Below are 21,297 nucleotides of genomic sequence, written 5' to 3'. Positions count from 1 at the left end.
TATGTCTGGTGTAAAGAATAGCAAGGGCTCTGACAAAAACTTTCTTTAAATGCTTTAAAATTATTTTATTATCAAATCAGTTTTAAAAATGACCGATACCGATACGGTAACCATAATGATCCTAAATATCGACCAGGCCAATAATTGTTTGACCCTTGCTGCTTTTTTTTAACTGTGGAACTTTTTTCAGGATTCTTTACATAGAAAGTTAAAAAAACAGCATCTATTGAAAAGTTATATCTTTTTTTTTTTTTGCAACCAATGTCATTACGTTTCATTTTAGTATGAACAATTCCTTTTCAGATGCATCTGAAATTACATACTGTGAGAGTATGTGTCTTGAAAAGTTTGTGTTCGTCAGCCTACCTTCGATCTACTGATGACAGTAACTCAAGAAAAGAGAAAAAATCCTACAATTGCTATTAATGCCATTCATTTCACACCCCATTTAAAAGACAGCAGAGCTGAAAGAGGAAGGCGGGCTTCAGTCTTTTCCCATCTACATTATCATTTACTGCTGATGGTCATAATTGCTGCTCTTCTTGTAGCATTCTCTTTAAAGCCCCTGCTCTAATGGCCATTTCACTGCTATTAGGCAAATGCCACCTTCAGGGAGTGTTTTAAACATGGAGCCCATTTAACCATGTAAGAACAGACGGCAAGACAGTAAAGCAAGTGGGAAGTGAGGAAGTAAATTTACCTCTCAAAGCAGGAAGATCAACAGAGGCTTCTCAGCAAGCACACGTTGCCTAAACATCTATGAAAAAGTTAATATTTTGGAAAGCTCTGCATAGTAGCTGCCTATATTGGCAATAATCAACAAGGCAGCTAACAAGGTTTTAGAACAGAGCTACTGAATAGATGTCACAGACAACGTTTACGGTTAGTTACTAGAGGAAGTGATATACATGACTGAGGGGAGTGAGAGAAAGAGAGACTTCTGGGAGAGAGATTTTACTGACGGTGGCAATAAAGTTTTATTCTTGCAAAAGTTTTGCATTTAAGTGGGTCACTGTCAGAATGCACATATATGCAGGGCTATTTTCATACACACATGAAACACACAAGAGGCAATAACCTCTTTCCGCAGGTGCTAGATAACAAAAGAAAAAGATGTGGAGGGGCTGGGGGGTTGAAGTTAAGTGGTATCGATCCATTTCTCTTATCCAATTAGCATGGCAGACTGAGAGCACTTACTCACTGCAATTACAGCTGTTGTCAATATAAGTCATGGATTCAGTCACCGTCTCCTTCCCCTTTTCTCCTTCCCTTCTCTATTGTTTTCTTGAGGTAAAATTTAAGCAGATATAATTGAGGAGCTTCATAAAATTGGGGAAAATTATAGATTGCTCAGATATAGGTTTTTTTTTTTTGGTTCATTATGACTGTGGCGGGACAGATTAGCCGCCAACACACATACTCACACACACACACACACACACACACACACACACACACACACACACACACACACACAGGTATTAGACTTTAAGCAGTTAGACAATTTTCTCAGTGACAAAATGAACACTTACTTTTTTGCTGCTTCACCAGCTGTTTTTTTACTTGCCAAAAAGTCACCACACAAAAAATAAAGTCTTTTTGCACTTGTTTTCAGAACTGTTGCTAAAGTTAACCTTTAAGAGCTGAATATACTGTAGTTGGTCTCAAGAATATCACAGAAACTCAAAAAGCAAACAAACAAGCAGAGCGAAAATAAGTGATAAGAAGTGTCAATTAATTCCTAACCTAAGAAAATAATTATACGTATATGTTATAACTATTATACGTATAATATATTTGTGAGAATCGATCACTGAGGTTCAAGCACTTTAAGGCATTTAAGCACATATGAAAAAAAAAAATCATTATTTAGTAAGCCTGTAACCACAGAAATAAATTGTTTAAAAAAGCATTTTTGCCAAATTCCGGGAATTTACCACAGAAATGTTATGTTTTAACATTTATGGCTGTTATAGCACCAACTGTGGTCCGATCTCTTCAAAACTTTGCATGCTTGTTTAGAATCACCTGTCGCATGTGCTCAGCAGGATTTGTGAAGTTTTGAGCTTTCCTTTAGGCTTTATAGGATTTTGGGTAAATTTGGATGACAGTTACTCAAGAATATAATATAACCTCTCCATTCCGATTGGCCTCTGTTAACCTTGTCTATTAGGTGCTTAAACTTCATCGGCCAATCCAATGGCAGCAATGGTTTTTTTTTTTTTTACTTATGGCACTTCGGACCAAGACCATGTTCAGCAATTTTCATGTTGATAGGACAAATGGTTGCGTGGGTATAGTCAATTTTATGTTTTTTTTTTTTCCCCCTCTTATAGCACCACTAAGGGGCCAAGCTTTGTGTTTTTTGTCCTGTGAGCTCAGATTGAGCTCTTACATAAGTGTTTTGAGTTTGGCGAAGATATTTCATTCCGTTCAGGAGTAATAGGCATTTTAGTAAAATTGGCCCCACCCCTTTCAGACGTTTTGGCGTTCCTTTGCAATGGTGAGTATTTTTTGATAATTATAGCAGCTATTAATAAGCGGGTCATTGGAATCAATTCTGAATGTGTGCTCACTTTTTACTTTCACTTTCAAGATTCGCGATCACACATACCCATCCATTTTCACAAGATTACATGTTTCTCAGTGGTGCTCAGGGTCAGCAAATCATTTGTCATCGTCCAATCAGTTAATGTGGTAAGTGAAATTTTATAATAATGTAACAGTAACAGGCTACCGCTAACAATGTCCCTTTAGTGGCTCCGTAGAAAGTGTTATTCTTTTTCCGTGCCTTTGTGAATACAGATTCACTATTCAGGCACATCCCTATAAGCAGGAGGCTTTGGCCCTCAGATGTAGGATTAATATTCCCTTGGCCAGCTCTGGTATTTGGGAGAGGTATGATTGTTCTGCTAGAGATATATTGGCCCTATTGATTTAGCATTTCCTCTACTGTATGTTGTGCTGCTGACGGGCAGCGGGAGGTAAAAGAGCGGCTTCCTCAAAGCTTGCACGTCCAGGCCTTTTAAAGGACACCCCTAATGCATGCTCACTATTGATCTGCTGAGCACACGTGCAGGCAGGTCCATTCAAAACATCTGCTATCCCTTACACATCACGGTTTGGACTGGCTACCATACTGAGTTATTGAGAGCAGCTTTGCAAAGCACTTGAAGAGTAAATCTATACATCTTCTCCACTTCGGGCCGACTGTCTCCAACCTTTGCTCTTAGAAACTCCCACAGAGATTTCTTGGTCTCTTTCTCAATTATTTTTTCAAACGTGCAGTTGCCCGTCAATGAAAGACCCTGAAACACGCTCATGAGAAACCGCAGGAACACAGAAAGATGATAGATGAGATGTCTTCCTTTATGAAAATTAATTTGTGGGTGTGTAGTCTATAAATGTTGAACAAATAGTTATAATACCCAGCTCTGAAGAATGCTTGGAACACAAAAAGAACAGATGGTATCTGTTAACATTTTAAACTAGCTTTTATTTTTGTTTTTTCATTTAAGTTCTAGTAATTTTGTTATTGTTTTAATGTATAGACCTTTTTCCTGAGTAAACGATGAGCGCCGCCATTACGAATTCTAACGTCAGATTGAATGCTTTTCTGTTCCGGTTTCCATAGGAACCCATTCAAATAGCGTCCATCTGTTTTTAATGTAGCTAACGTCCGCTGCTTCGTGTCATCTACACACTCATTAAAGTGAGGCACTGACAAATGACGGTCATTGCGACATTGCCAAGTGATGGCGCTATGGAGCCATGTGCTTTTTAAAAACATTTTAATAGGTTTAACATCAGTTTATTAGCTCAGAATATACCCTAATTTGACTAGAAACAATGCAGACCGGAAATGCAAAGCATTCTTTCAGTTAAGAGTCGGACTTACTTCCATGTTCAGGAAAAACAACTATAGCTTTAATCATAATTAGTTTCAGATTTTAAAACTTATTTCAGTTAGTGTCAAAACAACTATTCTAAGTTTTTTTTATTTAATTTTTTTTTTATTTCAGCTTTATTTATATTACCAAAAACTATTTTAAATTTCAAGTAATGGGATAGTTAAACAAAAAATATAAATTCTGTCATTAATTACAAAACCTCATGTCATCCCAAACCTGTAAGGCCTTTCTTCATTCTTAATACTGAAACTTTCTTCAATCTTTCCTTGATTCTTAATACTGTGCTCTTACTTGAATGATCCACAGCTGTTTTTTTGTTTAGTGATAGCTTTTAATGAGTTCCTTGTTTGTACTGAACAAACTGCCTGCTGTTCTTCAGAAAAATCCTTCAGGTCCCACAAATTCTTTGGTTTTCCAGCATTTTTGTGTATTTGAACCCTTTCCAACAATGACTGCATGATTTTGAGATCCATCTTTACACACTGAGGACTTCCTCCACGCTCAACTGAGGGAAGGTTCAAATGCTCACTGATGCTTCAGCAGGAAAAAAAATGATGCATTAAGAGCCAGAGGGTGAATTTGAAGATCAGGTTAAATGTAACTTATTTTGTCTTCTGGGGAACATGTAAGTATCTTCTGTAGCTTCTGAAGAGCAGTACTAAATGAAATAATATTAGGCAAATTCAGGCAAAATATCTGCATTCCGTTCAAATGTTTACACCCCTGGCCCTTAATGCATCGTTTTTCCTTCTGAAGCATCTGTGAGCGTTTAAACCTTCTGTAATAGTTGCATATGAGTCCCTCAGTGTGAAAGGATCGATCTCAAAGTTATACAGTCATTGTTAGAAAGAGTTCAAATACACAAAAATGCTGAAAAACAAAGGAATCTGCAGGACCTGTTGGACTTTTCTGAACAACAGCCAACAGTTTAACTGTTCAGGACAAACAAGGGACTCAACTTCAACTAAACAAAAAAACACAGCTGTGGATCATTCGGGTAACAACAAAGTATTAAGAATCAAGTGTATGTAAACTTTTGAATGGGGTCATTTTTATAAATTCAACCATTTTTTTTCTCTTGTGGACTATATGTAAACATCTTTTATGTGAAATATCTCATTCAGGTCAGTACTAAATAAAAAATAACATGCATTTTGCATGATTATTTTGGTAAAATTATTAACATTTTGCAGATTCTGCAAGGTGTATGTAAACTTTTGACTTCAACTGTATTTTTGATGAAATCTGAGAACTTTCTGACCCTGCATAAACATCAATACAACTACCACGTTAAAGCCTAGAAATGCAGTAAGGACATTGTTAAAATAGTCCATGTGACATCAGTGATACAACCGTAATGTTGTGAAGCTACGAGAATACTTTATCAGCGCATAGAAAACAAAAAACAACGACTTTATTCAATAATTTCTCCTCTTCCATGTCAGTCTTTTTTGATCTAATTGAAGTAACCCTTTTTTTAATTAATAATGAAATGGTTTATTTATAGTGTAACTAAACCAAAATAGCATCAAAGAATCATAATGTATAAATTATATTTCATAATGCACAAATAATATTAAGTACATTCATATAAAACATGTTAATATTATTATTATTATTATTATTTTTATATTAGAATATGCAAGATGTACATAAATTGGGATCACAAACAGGAAAAAACAAACAAAAAACAGACAGGCAAAACAAAACCAATACAGTCAGGAACTGACAGATGCGTGCGTTTGTGTGTGTATGTGTGCACGTAAAGGTAACTGGGTGGACATGTCACAGTACATAGTTTGGAAAACAAGAGATAGAGGGGAAAAAAAGGAAGATATATATATATATGCAAATAAACATACATACATACATATGTATAAGTCAGTATATGAAAACAAATAACATAGATATAAATAAAACATAAATATAAAGAAATCAATCAGTGGTAAGGAGTGACTACTAATACAACTACTACTACAATCTCTACTTCTACAATAACTGCTACAACTACTTCAACCACAACTACTACTACAATCTCTACTACTACGATAACTGCTACTACTACTACATCAGCAACTTGAGTAATGACAATGGTATAAATACTTGATAATAATGATAAGATAACAGAAGGACAAATCAGAACAGTAATAATAGTAATGATAACAAAAGTATAAGTAATAATATTAATGACAGTAATAAAGAGGTGAGGGGAGGTTGGGAAATCAGGAAGAGGACAAATAATAATAATAATAATAATAATAATAATAATAATAATAATAATAATAATAATAATTAGAAGGAAAGGAAGGAGCAGAAATAAAAAAAGAAGAGAGAAAAAAAAGGAGGAAATAGAAAAAAGGAACAAACAGTAGAAAAAGAAGCAGAAGAGGAGGAAGGGAAGGGGAAAAATAATAGAGAGATAAGACGCAATTTTGTTTTATTTTTTTATAATTTTATTTTACTTCCCCTTCCCTCCTATTTTTTTTTCCTCTTTCAATCTGTTTTTTCTTTTCCCCTCCTTTTTTGATCGAATCTGTTTTTTATTTTTTTAAATAAATAAAAGAAAGAAAAAAAATAAAAAATAAAAATAAAAAAATAAAAAAAAGATAATAGATATATAAATTAAGAGAAACAGCAGAAATAGAACGAATAGAGTAAATAGAACAAGAGGGGAAATAAAGCAGTACGTAAAGTTTTTTTTTTCTTTTTTCTTTTGGGATATTTAATTTGATTAAGTATTAGACACAGTTTCTATCTCTTCCTAACCCCCTCTCCCCCCCACCTCTTGTTTAAGTACTGATGAAGGTGTTGTTGGGGAATAACTCCAGACAAAGAGGATCTTCAATAGAGATGTATTCTGTTAATAAGTTTTTCCAGGATGAAATGTAAATGGTATTTCTTGATTTCCAGTTCATGAGGATAGTTTTCTTGGCGATAGTTAGAAACACCAGTAGTAATTGACCATTTGAATTATTTATATCTATTGTGGATATGTCACCTAGTATGCAGAGGGAGGGAGACAGTGGGATGTGACATCCCATAAAGTTGGAGAGTGAGTCGGTAACCTTTTCCCAAAATGTTTTAATTGAAGTGCAATGCCTTAAGGCGTGAAGATAAGTGTCAGGGGTGTTTTGTGTGCAATGTGAACATGTCTCTGAGGTGAAACCCATTTTAAATAATTTCTGCCCAGTTAGATGAGTTCTGTGAAGTACTTTATACTGTATGAGTTGTAAGTTAGCATTTTTAGTCATGGAGTATATGTTTTTGCAAATTTGAGTCCAAAAATCAGCATTGGGAGTAATAGATAAGTCTGATTCACATTTGGTGGTTGGTAGAACTAATGCGTTGTCTGATTTTGATATCATTTTGTATATTTTGGAGAGTAATTTTTTGGAGGAAGATATATTAATAAACTCGGAGATTTGAGGGGAAAGGTCTAGATTGATTGGTTGGTTAAGTAATTTTGATTTAATTGACGATTTGATTTGTAAATATTCCAAGAAGCAATTACTCCCAATTCTGTATGTCTGGGCTATATGGGAAAATGGTGCCAGGTTGTTATTATTAATAATATGCTGTAGTTGTGTGATTCCCTTATCTGCCCATGTGCGAAAGTTGAGTGGCGTCTTGTTAGCTAAAAAATCAGGGTTATTCCAAATTGGGGTGTATTTACATGGTATGAGTGGGGAATTTGTGATCTGATGGAACTTCCACCAGGCTGTCAGAGTTGCTTCTATTGTTGGCATTTTAAAACAGTGATGTTTTTTGATTGTTTGACTGTGAAAAGGTAATTCTGAGATGCTACTGTCTTTGCAGATTGATTGTTCAATATCTTGCCATGTGTATTCTGATGAGTTAGGTTGAATCCATTTGTATATGTTTTGGAGTTGATTTGCCAGAAAATAATTATAAAAATGTGGTGCTTCTAATTCACCTTGTGATTTTGGTTTCTGTAGGGTTGTTAATTTAATTCTTGGGGTCTTGTTTTTCCAGTAGAATTTCGTAATAATTGAATCTAGAGATTTGAACCAGATACGAGTGGGATGTTAGAATCATTGAAAATAAGTAGTTTATTTTTGGGAGTATAGACATTTTTGTTACTGATATTCTGCCCATGATTGATAATGGTAATTTCATCCAACGTTGAAGATCGTCATCTATTTTTTTAAGTAATGGGGTATAGTTGAGTGCAAACAACTCTGGCAGCTTGGCGGAAACATTGATACCCAAATATTTGATGTAATTGGTGCACAAAGGGATTTGTGATGTTTGGGATGTCACATCCATACTGGTGGAATTTAATGGAAGTATAGCCGATTTATTCCAGTTAATTGAGTATTCAGAAAAGTTTGAAAAGGTATCCATGAGTTCTTGTAATGATTTTTAGGGGTTTTGTAAGTATAATAATATATCATCAGCGTAAAGACTTATTTTATGGTGTATGTTTAATGTTTGAATTCCTTTGATGTAGTTGTTTTGACGGATAGCTGCTGCAAGCGGTTCGATGAATATGGTGAATAGAGATGGAGAGAGTGGGCATCCTTGTCTAGTTCCCCAGTGTAGAGTGAAGCTGCGTGATGTTAGTCCGTTAGTAATGACAGTGGCTGAGGGTGATGTGTAGAGAATTTTAATCCAGTTAATAAATGACTCCCCAAAACCAAACCTCTCTAATGTGGAAAACAGGAATTTCCAGTTTACTTTATCAAATGCTTTTTCCGCATCAAGAGTGATTATGACAGATTTGTTTTTGATTATTGATGAGTGGTGAATTAGGTTTATGAGTCTGCGCGTATTGTTTGATGCTTGTCTACCTTTAATGAAACCGGTTTGGTCGGGATGGATTATAGTTGGCATGATTTTTTCTATTCTATGGGAAAGAGCTTTAGCAATTATTTTAGTGTCTACGTTAATTATTGAGATTGGGCGATAGCTTGACGGTAATGTTGGATCTTTATTGGGTTTGAGGAGGAGTGCAATTGTGGCTGTGTTCATGGTGTCTGGAAGTTTTGATTTTTGTTTTGATTCGCATATCAACCGGATGAAAAGTGGTGATAAGATAGACCAAAAGAGTTTGTAGAACTCAGCAGGGAAGCCATCAGGACCTGGTGATTTATTGTTGGGCATGTGTTTAAGAGCATTAGAAAGTTCTTGTTCTGATAAAGGCGATTCTAGAGTATCTATTTGCTGTTTTTTAAGTTGAAGTAAGTTGATATTGCTAAGAAACAGATTTATGTCATCCTAGGATGGATTCTTTTCAGGGGAATATAGTTTACTGTAGGGCTGCAACTAACGATTATTTTGATAATCGATTAGTTGGCCGATTATTTTTTCAATCAGTCGATTAGTTGGCTTAAAAATTTTTTTTTTTAAATCACACTATTCCACATTCTGAATGCTATGAAAACACAGTGCTTAACAATTTAAAACAATTCACCTGTCCTAATAAAGAGAAAAGACAAATATCTGAAGAAAAACACTAACAAGCATAAAGTAGTGTTTGTGCTATTTATTCTGCCGTGGCTGTGTTTAGTGTCCCGCCAACAGCAGCAGCAACGAGCGCAAGTGTCTTCAGCAGAGTTCCGCGTTCAGATGCACGCAGTAAGCTTAAGCTGGCCGCAAAGCCCCAGCTAATTACATGAATGTGGCAGGAAAAAGTAAGGAGATTCAAATTATTTAATAATAAACTAGTATTTTCTGAGTCAGTGTCGCAAAGATGAAGTTGACGATCCTAACTCGCCATCTGCTCACTGGACGCGCTTTTAATGCCTATCTTTATGGATTAGGCATATAGCTGATGAAAGAGTTTTGTTTTCGATTAGAATTATTTTGTTTTATAGTAGTGAAGTAATAATTTAAAATAAATGTATTACTCTTACATTTATGAGCAAAAATGAAGTTTCACATAGCACTGGTGGCACCATGTCCTGCAAAGCTTTCACTCTCCGCACAAACGATTGGATATGCACCTAACTGCACACATTTATCTAGGTTAAACGAATAAACTAATATTGTGATATGATATGCTTGAAGTTTTTTTTAATATATATATATCTCTGTCTGCCGCTGGCTGCTCGTTCGTTACTTTAAAAAACAAAAACTTGAATTTCAATCAAAACGTGTTCCAAATATATTTCTAAATTAACTTTATAAACTAAAGAAACAAAAATAAATGTAATTACTATGCTATTAAAAACAGCAGCTGTGCAATGGGGAAGAGAAAGAGAACTAATTCTGATGAGCTGTCGAGGATGTTAGGAATTTTTTTAGAACAAATGTTTGTTTAATAGCCTATTTAACTCTTATTTAGGCTGCTTTGTTATTTAAATGTATTATTTTGTTTATTCTATGTATTGTAATTTTGGCGTTTTGTAGGCTGCTTGTTCACCGATGGAATTGCTAAAATAAACACGCACATTTGTGAATAATGTTTGAGCCTCATTATCCCTATATAAAACACCGCGCCACCACGGTGGTAAAAATCTGCCACCGTCACAGCCCTACAGTTCCTACCCGCCATAAATACGTGCACTACATGTTGTATTTAAATCTAAATTTAACATTCAATGACAGATGTTTCAGCACAATGAATGCTTTTGCGCTGAGTATTAATTGTCTCCCTGTCTGTGTTCTGTGTTCCAGTCTGACATTCTCATTCAGTAAAGATTTAAACTTAACACAGACTGCCAGAATGGACTTTTATGGATAAATGGAAATGCTCGTGTGAATTTGTGACATTTACAGATAAGGATATGACCGTAAACTGAAAGTTTTCATGCTGAGGATGCAAACGGATCTGTCAAAGCTCCTCACAGGGCAAGACATCACGCTATACGCTTCAAGTTTAAAATAAAGAATTCTCATGTTTTGGGCAGCTTGGACCACGTAACTCTCCTGCAGCATCTCATCCTGTTTCCTACACTATTTTTAGATGCATTTTGTCTATAGAAATGCGTCATTCAGTGCTGTAATTTGACGTGATTCTATGAAGTTGTAGGTGCACTGTGGGCAGACCCGATTAATCGATAATGAGAATCGTTGTCGACGGATTTCATTATCTATAATAATCGATTTTATCGATTAGTTGTTGCAGCCCTAGTTTACTATAAAATTTTTTGAAAGATTTGATTTATTTCTTCTGGTGAGTTGGTGGGTGTCCCTGCTGAGTCCTTAATGACTGATATAGTTGATTTATGGCTGATAATTGATTTGATTAGCCAGGTATTTACCACATTTATTACTATGATGGAAGTGTTCTTGTCATAGTCTGTGAATAAGGAATTGAGTATGCATATTAATTAGTTTATTTAATTGTGATTTATATTTTCTTAGCATATCCTGTGTTTCTTCTGTTGGGTTATTTATGTTGATGTCTTCTAGTTCTTTAATTTTCTGTTCTAGTTCATCTTGTTGTTCTTTCTCTTTCTTTTTTTTGTAAGTGGAATATGAAATTATTTTGCCTCTTAATACTGCCTTTCCTGTTTCCCACAGAAGAGATGGGGATGTTTCCGGCGAGTCATTTATCTCTAGAAAGCAAGCCCACTCTCTTTCAAAGTAGCTGTTGAAATCGTGGTCTTGGAGAAGAGAGGTATTAATCGCCATCTAGAAATGGGTTTATGTGCAGTGGTTATATTCAATTTTAATGTTAATGGAGCATGATTACTAATGATTATTGGGTGGATCTTTGATTCGGAAATATTGAATATAATAGAATTACTGGTGAGAAAAAAGTCAATGCGAGAATATGAATGATGAACTGGTGAAAAAAATGAGAATGCTTTAATGTCCGGATGCTGGAGGCGCCAACTATCGCCAAGACCAAGATCACACATGAACTGTTTTATGGTTTCTGCAGATTTCCAGATGCGTTTATTGTCAATGTTGTTACATCTATCTGTAGTTGGTTCTAAAACTGTATTGAAATCACCTGCTATTATGATTGGACAATTAGAAATATTTGAAACGGAAGAAAAAAAATTCTGAAAAAAAGATGGGTCATCTGTATTTGGGCCATATAAGTTTCCTATTGTGAGTGAGTTATTGTTAATTGAAATGTTAATTATGATAAAACGTCCCTCTGGGTCTGTAATTGTGGTGTTATGAACTAATGATATTTTTTTATTTATTAGAATACATAATCCTCTCTGTTTCGTGTTGCAGTGGGCAGAATATAAATGATACTGTGATGATTTGATTTTGTTTTGATCAGATTCTGAAAAATGTGTTTCTTGGAGAAGACATATGTCTGCTTGTAATTTGTTTAAATGATTAAAAATTTTGATCCTCTTTAACTGGGAGCCAAGTCCACGGACATTCCAGGATAAAAAAGTGATTGGTGACACTTCTCAGAAAAATACAAAATGAATAAGTAAATGATATGTATGTATATTAATATATGGGCTTGTTAGTACTGCATCTGTATATATGTGAGTGTATGTATTTAAAAAGGTGTGGTAGTGTACCTGTGTGTGTGTGTGTGTGTGTGTGTGTGTATGACACCGCAATGTTATTGTTATACTGATAGATGTACAATTTAGACATGGAGTTAACAAAACGTACATAATAGAACAATGACCAAACTAAAAAAAAAAAAACGAAGACCAACATAATGTTTAAAGAGGGGGGAGGATGAGACCTAAGTGCAATTGCAAAAACATTACTCAGTTATATGAGCAAGATGAGTAAAGAGATAATGTGGAGTAATGTGTTCAAAAAAGCCAGGGGGTAATGTCCTTGTCACGATATAATTGTCCATCTATGTATAATTTGTCCTCTGTTATGATTGCAAGTTTTCCTTTATTCATTTTCTATTTTCGGATTGGGAAGAGTTGTTTTCGATGTTCGAGGATGACCTTTGGATATTGTTCGTTGAGACTGTAAACTGTACCTTTCAGTTGTCTGCCTTGTTTTTGAACCAGTTCTTTGTGTTTGTAATGTTCAAATTTTGCGATGATAGGTCGCGGTCGGTTGTTGTTTTGTTGAGAACGGATACGATGGACACGGTGAAAGGTGATGCTTTGTACAGTTTCAGCTGGTAGTTTGAGTTGTTTTGTCATAAAGTCCTTGATAAATTTTTCGGGGTCGTCTGGAGTTTGATCTGGGATGCCTGTGAACACTAGATTGTCTCTCATACTGCGGGCTTGTAAGTCCAGAATGTATTCTTTCATTGATTTGTTTTCTGTGACAACGGAAGCTCAAGCTGAGCGGAAAGTGTGTGAACTGAGTCCTTTAAAAAGTTATTTTCTTTAGTGAGAGTGTCTATCTATTCTTGGCTGAACTCTAAACTGTGACGTAGTTCTTGGAATTCCTTGTGAATGACTTCTATCAAAGACTATAGAATACCCAAGACTTGTCACTCGTATAGTTTTGAATGGGGAAAAAAATGCAACGCTCATTATGGCCGCGAAGCCCCGCCTTCTTAGTGAAAGAGCCAATCGTTGATTAGTAAAGTTAGCGCGTCACTGCAGCTGCCGTTAGAAGTCCCGGTTGCTATAGAAACAATCAGCGCTCTAAGACGTGCGCTCAGTACTGAGCATGCGCACTGGCACTTGGCACTTGCCTTAAAGGGACTTTGCTTCTATTAATGCGATTCTTGAGTGTATTAATGAGTGTATAGTGACCAAGGGACTGTCAAGCTCCTAAATAACAAAATGCATCAAAAATGTATAAAAATGTTTGAATTACACATAAGAAAGTAAGTCAAACAGGTTTGGAAAAAAATGACGATAAGCAAATGATGTCAGAAAGTTCAATTCGTGTAAACTGTTCCTTTAATTCACATGAGAATTGTGTGTGTGTGTGTGTGTGTGTGTGTGTGTGTGTGTGTGTGTGTGTGTGTGTGTGCGCAACTCACTGAGACAACTGTGCCCATAATGCACCATGAAGTCAGCTCCCAAAGCGCGGGCAGTGAAGTCGTCCACGCAGCAGGCCCCGTATGTCACATCTCCCATCACCAGAGTGTCCGCCTCTGTGAATCTGACAAACAACACAATCAACCAATCAATGACCTTGATCACCACCCTATTGCAATTCAAATCAATCAGGCTGTAAATAAAATGACGGGTCCACACAGTTGGCAGATCAATCACTCCCAAGCGGAAATGTCACTCAGACATCCATGTCTCCAGTTAAGTGGGCTCCCGCTAACGGTAAACTGATGCACTCTGTGCAGTCTGGAAAAAACATCCAGAATAACCTTCAGAGACAACAAAGCACTGGACAATGCTTAACATAAACATTAGCTGATGGTAAATGTTCAGTACCACGTTAAGGTTAATAGCTTTGGATGCATAGTGTCCTGTGAAAAAGCAGGTAATCTGTCGGTTATTAAAAACTTTTCTGTCATTAATTACTCACCCTCGTGTCGTCCCAAACCTGTAAGACCTTCATTTATCTTTGGAACACAAATTAAGATATTTCTGATGAAATCCCAGAGCTTTCTGACCCTGCTTTGACAGCAATGCAACTACCACGTTTAAGGCCCAGAAACTTTTAAAATTAATTTTATGAAGCCATCGCCATTATGTCATTAAGAAAAAGACTAAACTTGTCCCTCTGTACTGTACCACAGTGCTATAACCATCAATGTCTATAAAAAATTAGCAGGTGTGGCAAAGCAGTAGACTCTGAATGTAAGCATTTAAGTCTGCGAAAAGACTTTTTACTACGCAAGGGAGGACATTACTGAGCCAACATCTCCAGTAGAGCAGTCTTAAGAGATGCTGCTACAAATTGTCCTTGGCTTCCTTCCTTGGCTTTGTAGGACAATGACAAGCATTCGAGTGAGGTGGATCTCTGAGGAGCTGTTTGAAGAACCAACGATCTGTTTTTGTTTGCTTCGGCAGGGGTCGTTAAGTGTTAGCACATCTATTGACTGGCGCACTGTTGCTGCCTCTCCTCTGTGTGAAATTTAAATGCAGGATAAACATGAGACAGGAGCACATAAATTATGAGTGAGAAAAAACGAGAGAGAATGAATATGCGAGGAGAAGAAAGGAGGAAAAAGAGAGTACAGGCTGTTGTAAGGGAAGCTGGCTGTCTGAAAGCAGACATATTTAGGACAGGTATTATTAATAGAACACAGGCACATTTTCTCTGCTTTTATACACACATACACACACTAGCACTTCTAAACCCCACCACCTGATTCACCTTCTAACCTCTCATTCAGATTGAGGTCTCCAAAGTGGCCAGTACAACTCCACGACACATAGTACAGTCTGTACTGATCGCTCTGTCTGGGATATTTTCGCTTTCTACTTCCTGTCTGGGTCCTAGGCTAGCCTTTCTTTTTCCTCAGTTTGTCACTTTAGGATACCTCTTCTGTGAGCCTTGTTCCAATGCTAACTAAATGGTGGGTGAATATTTTGAAAAATATGTCCTGGTTTATGTATATTTGTGACCCTGGGCCACAAAACCAGTCTTAAGTAGCACAGGTCTATTTGTAGTAATAGCTAACAATTCATTGTACAAGTCAAAATGATAGATTTTTCCTTTATGCCAAAAATCATTAGGATATTAAGTAAAGATCATGTTCCATGAAGATATTTTGTAAATTCCCACAATAAATATATTAAAACGTAATTTTTGCTTCGTAATATGCATTGCTCAGAACTTCATTTGGACAACTTTAAATGCAATTTTCTCAACATTTTTGCACCCTCAGATTACAGATTTTCAAATTTACAGATTTTTATTTTGGCTGATCCTAACGAACCATACATTAATGAAAAAAAGCATATTTATTCAGCTTTCAGATGATGTATAAATCTCACTTTTTCGTGGTCCAGGGCCACATTTTTACCACAAAATTCTAAATTGCACTTTATGTCTACATTTGGAAGGACACTTCGGCATGTTCATTCTCTGTGGTCCTCCGGTCCCTGAGTGCCTGTGCTTGTGACACTGTAGTCAAGCACATGATCGACCGAGAAAAACGTTTATGTGGATTTATAGGCTAATAAACGTCTAATTAAATGAAGAACATTCTTTGGTGGTCTTGTGTTGACAAATTACGTTTTCACTCCCTATACCCTCCATCCAAAAACACCTGGCTCTGCATAAATCAAACTTTATTGCAATCAAAACAATTAATTTTGCCCAAAGGCAATGGGTTTGCCGCACTGACAAAGGACAAAAATCCTTCAGGTCCCACAAATTCTTTGGTTTTTCAGCATTTTTGTGTATTTGAACCCTTTCCAACAATGACTGCATGATTTTGAGATCCATCTTTTCACACTGAGAAGAACTAAGGGAGTCATATGCAGCTATTATGGGGCAGCCGTGGCCTAATGGTTAGAGAGTCGGACTTGTAACCCAAAGGTTGCAGGTTCGAGTCTCAGGTCCGGCAGGGATTGTAGGTGGGGGGAGTGAATTACCAGCGCTCTCTTCACCCTCAATACCACAACTGAGGTGAGTCCCTTGAGCAAGGCACCGTACCCCCACTGCTCCGGGTGTGTGTTCACGGTGTGTGTGTGTGCACTTGGATGGGTTAAATGCAGAGCACAAATTCCTAGTATGGATCACCATACTTGGCCTCACTTCACCTCCTTTCCTTTCCTATTACAGAAGGTTCAAACGCTCACTAATGCTCCGGAAGGAAAAACGATGCATTAAGAGCCACGGGGTGAAAACTTGAATTTGAAGATCAGGCTAAATATAACTTATTTTGTCTTCTGGGAAACATCTAAGTATCTTTTGTACCCTCTGAAGGGCAGTACTAAATGAAACAAGTATGATATTTAGGCAAAATAGGGAAAATGTACAAATCTTCATTCTGTTCAAAAGTTTTCACCCCTGTTTTCACCTCTTAATGCATAGTTTTTCCTTCTGAGGCATCAAAGAGCGTTTAAACCTTCTGTATGAGTCCCTCAGTTGTCCTCAGTGTGAAAAGATTGATCTCAAAATCATACATAAATCGAACACGAAACACGAAAATGCTGAAAACTCAAAGAATTTGTGGGACCTGAAGGATTTTTCTGTTGAACAGCAGGCAGTTTAACTCATGAACAACTAACACTAAACAAAAGCTGTGGATAATTCAGGTAACAACACAGAATTAAGAATCAAGTATATGTCAAGTTTTGAACAGGCTCATTTTTATAAATTCAACTATTATTTTCTCTTGTAGACTATATGTGACCCTGGACCACAAAACCAGTCATAAGGTTAAATTTTACAAAACTGAGATATATACATCATATGAAAGCTCAATAAATAGGCTTTCTATTGATGTATGGTTTGTTAGGATAGGACAATATTTGGCCGAGATACATCTATTTGAAAATCTGAAATCTAAGGGTGCAAAAAATCTAAATACTGAGAAAAACACCTTTAAAGTTGTCCAAATTAAGTTCTTAGCAATGCATATTACTAATCAAAAATTACATTTTGATAGGTTTACAGTAGGAATTTTACAAAAAATCTTCACGGAACATGATCTTTACTTAATTTCCTAATGATTTTTGGCATAAAAGAAAAGTCAATAATTTTGACCCATAAAATTTATTTTTGGCTATTGCTACAAATATACCCCAGCGACTTAAGACTGGTTTTGTGGTCCAGGGTCACATATGTAAACATCTTTTATGTGAAATATCTTATTCAGGTCAGTACTAAATAAAAAATAGCATGCATTTTGTATTATCCCTCTTATTTTGCTAAAATAACTAACATTTTGCAGACTTCAACTTTAATTATTTATAATTAATTGGCTTTTTAGGATGAACTGCGATCTGGACATGTCATGAAATCCTATGGCTTTCTCTTCATATCACACTCCCTGCATTTGTGTCTCATGCATGGCTTACTTTTGTAACCCAGTGCCCTCGAACACACCCTCTCTCACCACACACAGTTATTCTCATGTGAAGGACGCAGGCAGGCATCCGTTGCTTGTAAAGCAGAAAGAGATGGATGAGGAGAGCTCATCTGGTAAATAAATATTTGCCGTGGTAGATTTGATTCGCTCATCCTTTCTCTCATCAAGGTCCCTCTCTTTCTGCCCATCTGCCACACGTTTGCGCATGCACATACACGAGTGGGTGGCATCGTCAGCAGCCCAAAACGATAAGACACAAATAAGATGTTCAAAACAATGCACGCACAGTGGCCCCAAAAGTACTTGGGAACTCAAGTCACACTTAAAAATGTATGAATGTCATTGCATCACATAACAAAACATCAACAACAGCTCTGCAGAGAGAACCAAAGCCCCCACTAAGAACTCACTGTACCAAAACCCCACTCCTCATGTTAAGCATTAAACAAAGATGAGCAGACGTTGATTGTGGAAGTGGAGAGGACGATATATTATGACAAATCCCACAAGTTTCATGAAATTCACAGACTTCCGGTTCATTAGCCACTATTGGGAAATAACGAGAAGAATAACAACGTGCAGTAAACGGTAAATCTGTTTGCATTACAAACCAGTGTGTTCATAATTAAGATAATACATTAAAATAATATGGTAAGACACACCGATTCGCAATATCAAGCAGCAAAACAAGCTGTTTTGTACAGATAAAAATAGCTGGCACGGATGAGACAAATGGCCTATAAAATCAGTCCAAAAAAACATTACACCTTAGTGACTCATTATAGGGACATTAAAAAAACTAGTGGCCACCCAACTCGCAACTGCTAAAGAATTGCGTTTATTTATTTAGACGCGGAACACTTAATGAGCAAATATCAAACAGGAGACTTTTCAGACGCGAGCACCAACTTCACCTCAGCGCCAGGCCCGAGTCAAACAAGCGCAGAAATGGTAACAAAGCTTGTGTCAGACCATATGCCAGTAAAAACGAATTGACCTGTCCTGTTAGCAGTTATACTGTGCTCGTAGCACGTCCTCTTCAAGCGCTGTATTAGGCTATATTAAAGCGCTGTATCATACTCTTACCCAAATGAAACTACGAGAATGCAGTGTTGTAATTATGTCGTTAGTTATGTCATAAAGTTACAAAAAGGCGATTATAGCTCCCTTAAAACTGTGCATGTAAGTATTTATTATTTATGAGTCACAGATCTGCGTCAAGTTCAGCAGTGGCAGCTTTTAAAGTAACAGCAAGCAAAATAGCCTAATAACCAGCTGCTGTGATGTCTGTTAAATCAAACAACAAAATTTAAAAGGAAAAATCTAAAAAATTCTTAGTTTTAAGCTTTATTTTTATTTATCATTTAGCTTTAATAACTTTATTAAATTAGGCAATATTTTCTTGCTGAAGGGCACAGGTAGCTACATGACATTTATTGTAATTGGTTTATGTGAAGATTGTTTTAAGTTCATTTAAATTAGAAGTTATTTTTCAAAGTCTAATAAATGTTAAATTGAATTATACTGTAATGTTGAATGGCTATAGTCAATGGTTAAATGTTAGGAAAAAATCATAGAGACATCAGTTGGTCTCAGTGATACTTGCTTTCAGTCAAAAAAAAGATGGCATTATATAAATAGTAAAAATATACTTTCTTTATATTGTTTCTACATTAATTTGAAGATTGAATTTTTAATTATTGCGAAATAAAAATACAATGAAAAACTTTAATGTCAGGTGGGATTAATTGCGATTAATTTCAGAAAAAATGTGATTAATTCGTTTTTTTTTAATCGTTTGACAGAACAAAAAAAAGTTTAAAGGGATAGTTCACCCAAAAATGAAAACTCAAACACAGATTTTTAACTCAAACCGTGGCAGTCTGTTAGTCATATTATGGCAGTGGATGGGCACCAAACCTTTGAAAGTAAAAAAAAAAACATGCACAGACAAATCCAAATGAAATACAGACGGCACGTGACGATACGTTGATGCCCTAAGACATGAAACAATCGTTTTTTGTGAGAAACTGAACAGTATTTATATAATTTTTTACCTTTGATACACAGCAATGTCCAACTCAGCTCAGCATCCTGCGTGTTACATGTGTACGCGTTCTGGCGTAGTATACACAAATGCGCAAGCGATCAAATACACAGTGCACAGAGATTGTGGGTATAGCGGCTATTCAAAATGGAAATTACTTGCGCTTATCCTGATTGTTCGAACCGATTTAAAGCTAAAAGATTAGAACTCATCTGGGACTGTTGACTTTTCACCGATTTCCCCTTCCAGCATTTGCGTATACTACGCCAGAGCGCGTACACATGTATTGCACCGGATGCTGAGCTGAGTTGGACATTGCTGTGTATCAAAGGTAAAAAAAAAAAAGATATAAATACTGTTCAGTTTCTTGCAAAAAACAATTGTTTTGTGTCTTAGGACATCAATGTATCGTCACGAGCCGCAGGGTTTTAGTTGGATTTCTCTGTGCATGTTTTTTTTTTTTACTTTCAAAGGTTTGATGCCCATTCACTGCCATTATATGACTAACAGATTGCAATGGTTTGAGTTAAAAATCTTTGTTTGTGTTCTACTGAAGAAACAAAGTCACCTACATCTTGAATGCCCTGGGGGTAAGCAGATAAACATAAAATTTTCATTTTTGGGTGAACTATCCCTTAAAAAAAAGTTATAAAGAAAGTATTCAAGTATTCAAGACCTTACACATAAGATCCATAAGCAGGATCCAAATATAAAGTGGCTGCAAATCTGTCGCTTGTGACAAAACACCTGCAAAACCTCATTGTCAGGTTTCCATATTTGTGCAGTCTATCCGATTAACACCAACTAGAAGGGCTTGTGGATGAAAAACGGAAATACATTAATATAAACTCTGAGCGTCAGATTACCAGAGCTTGTGCGAGAGAGAGATAGTGCTCGCTACCTGGGAATGGTGCTGTAATTACGGAGCAGGAGTGTGGATCAAGTTCGTGCTCCCGCTGGGACTGAGGCTCAGAGCGAGTAAGATGAGGGGTTTTAGTCGTGATTAGCGCTTCACACGCCCCTCGAAATGTTGACCGCAGGATGGAAGAGTCAATGTCACATGTGGCCTGGTCTTCTTGTTACTGTAGCTCTTCTCCCATCGAAATCAAATCCACAGTCTCTCTCTTTCTCTCTCTGTCATGCTATCTGGCTCCAGTTACAGCATCTGAGCTGAAATGTCATTAAGATGCAATTAAGATGTAGAAATGTCTGTGATCTCAATAACAGGGCTTGTTAATTAGTGCTCTGTAGCAGCCAGCTTTCAGAAAACAAAGTCACACTTACACAGAGCGGATAATTATAAAATAAAAAATAAAATAGTGGTTTCATTTGGACCTCAATAAACTCAGCCAAGGCCTGGCATTCCCTGTCAATGTGATGGTTGTTGGATGGTTTAGTGTCTCTCAAACCTCACAGACAGTTCATATGTCTCTCTGTCATGTCTCTCTCCCTTCATCAGAGCAGTGAGACAGAGTCACGCTCCTGCAGGACCGGTCAGCGTCTCTGCGTGTCTCTCACTCTCT

At 36.5% G+C, this 21,297-nt stretch overlaps 1 protein-coding gene across 1 annotated transcript in view; it reads right to left on the bottom strand.

Annotated features, from left to right (window-relative positions):
• The window catches only part of dph1 (diphthamide biosynthesis 1), a 108,067-nt gene that overhangs the window by 47,421 nt on the left and 39,349 nt on the right, over positions 1-21,297 (bottom strand). The window contains exons 2-3 of the mRNA XM_073817327.1: positions 13,762-13,883; positions 3,190-3,367 (exon numbers count right to left, since the gene is read on the bottom strand). Of these exons, the coding sequence (XP_073673428.1) occupies positions 3,190-3,367; positions 13,762-13,883 (300 nt within the window). The remainder of the gene's footprint in view (positions 1-3,189; positions 3,368-13,761; positions 13,884-21,297) is intronic.

Source organism: Garra rufa, chromosome 14 (genome assembly GCF_049309525.1).
Source record: "Garra rufa chromosome 14, GarRuf1.0, whole genome shotgun sequence".
NCBI lineage: Eukaryota > Metazoa > Chordata > Actinopteri > Cypriniformes > Cyprinidae > Garra > Garra rufa.
The sequence above is the reverse complement of the archived record's forward strand: the minus strand, read 5'-3'. Positions and strand labels throughout refer to the sequence as shown.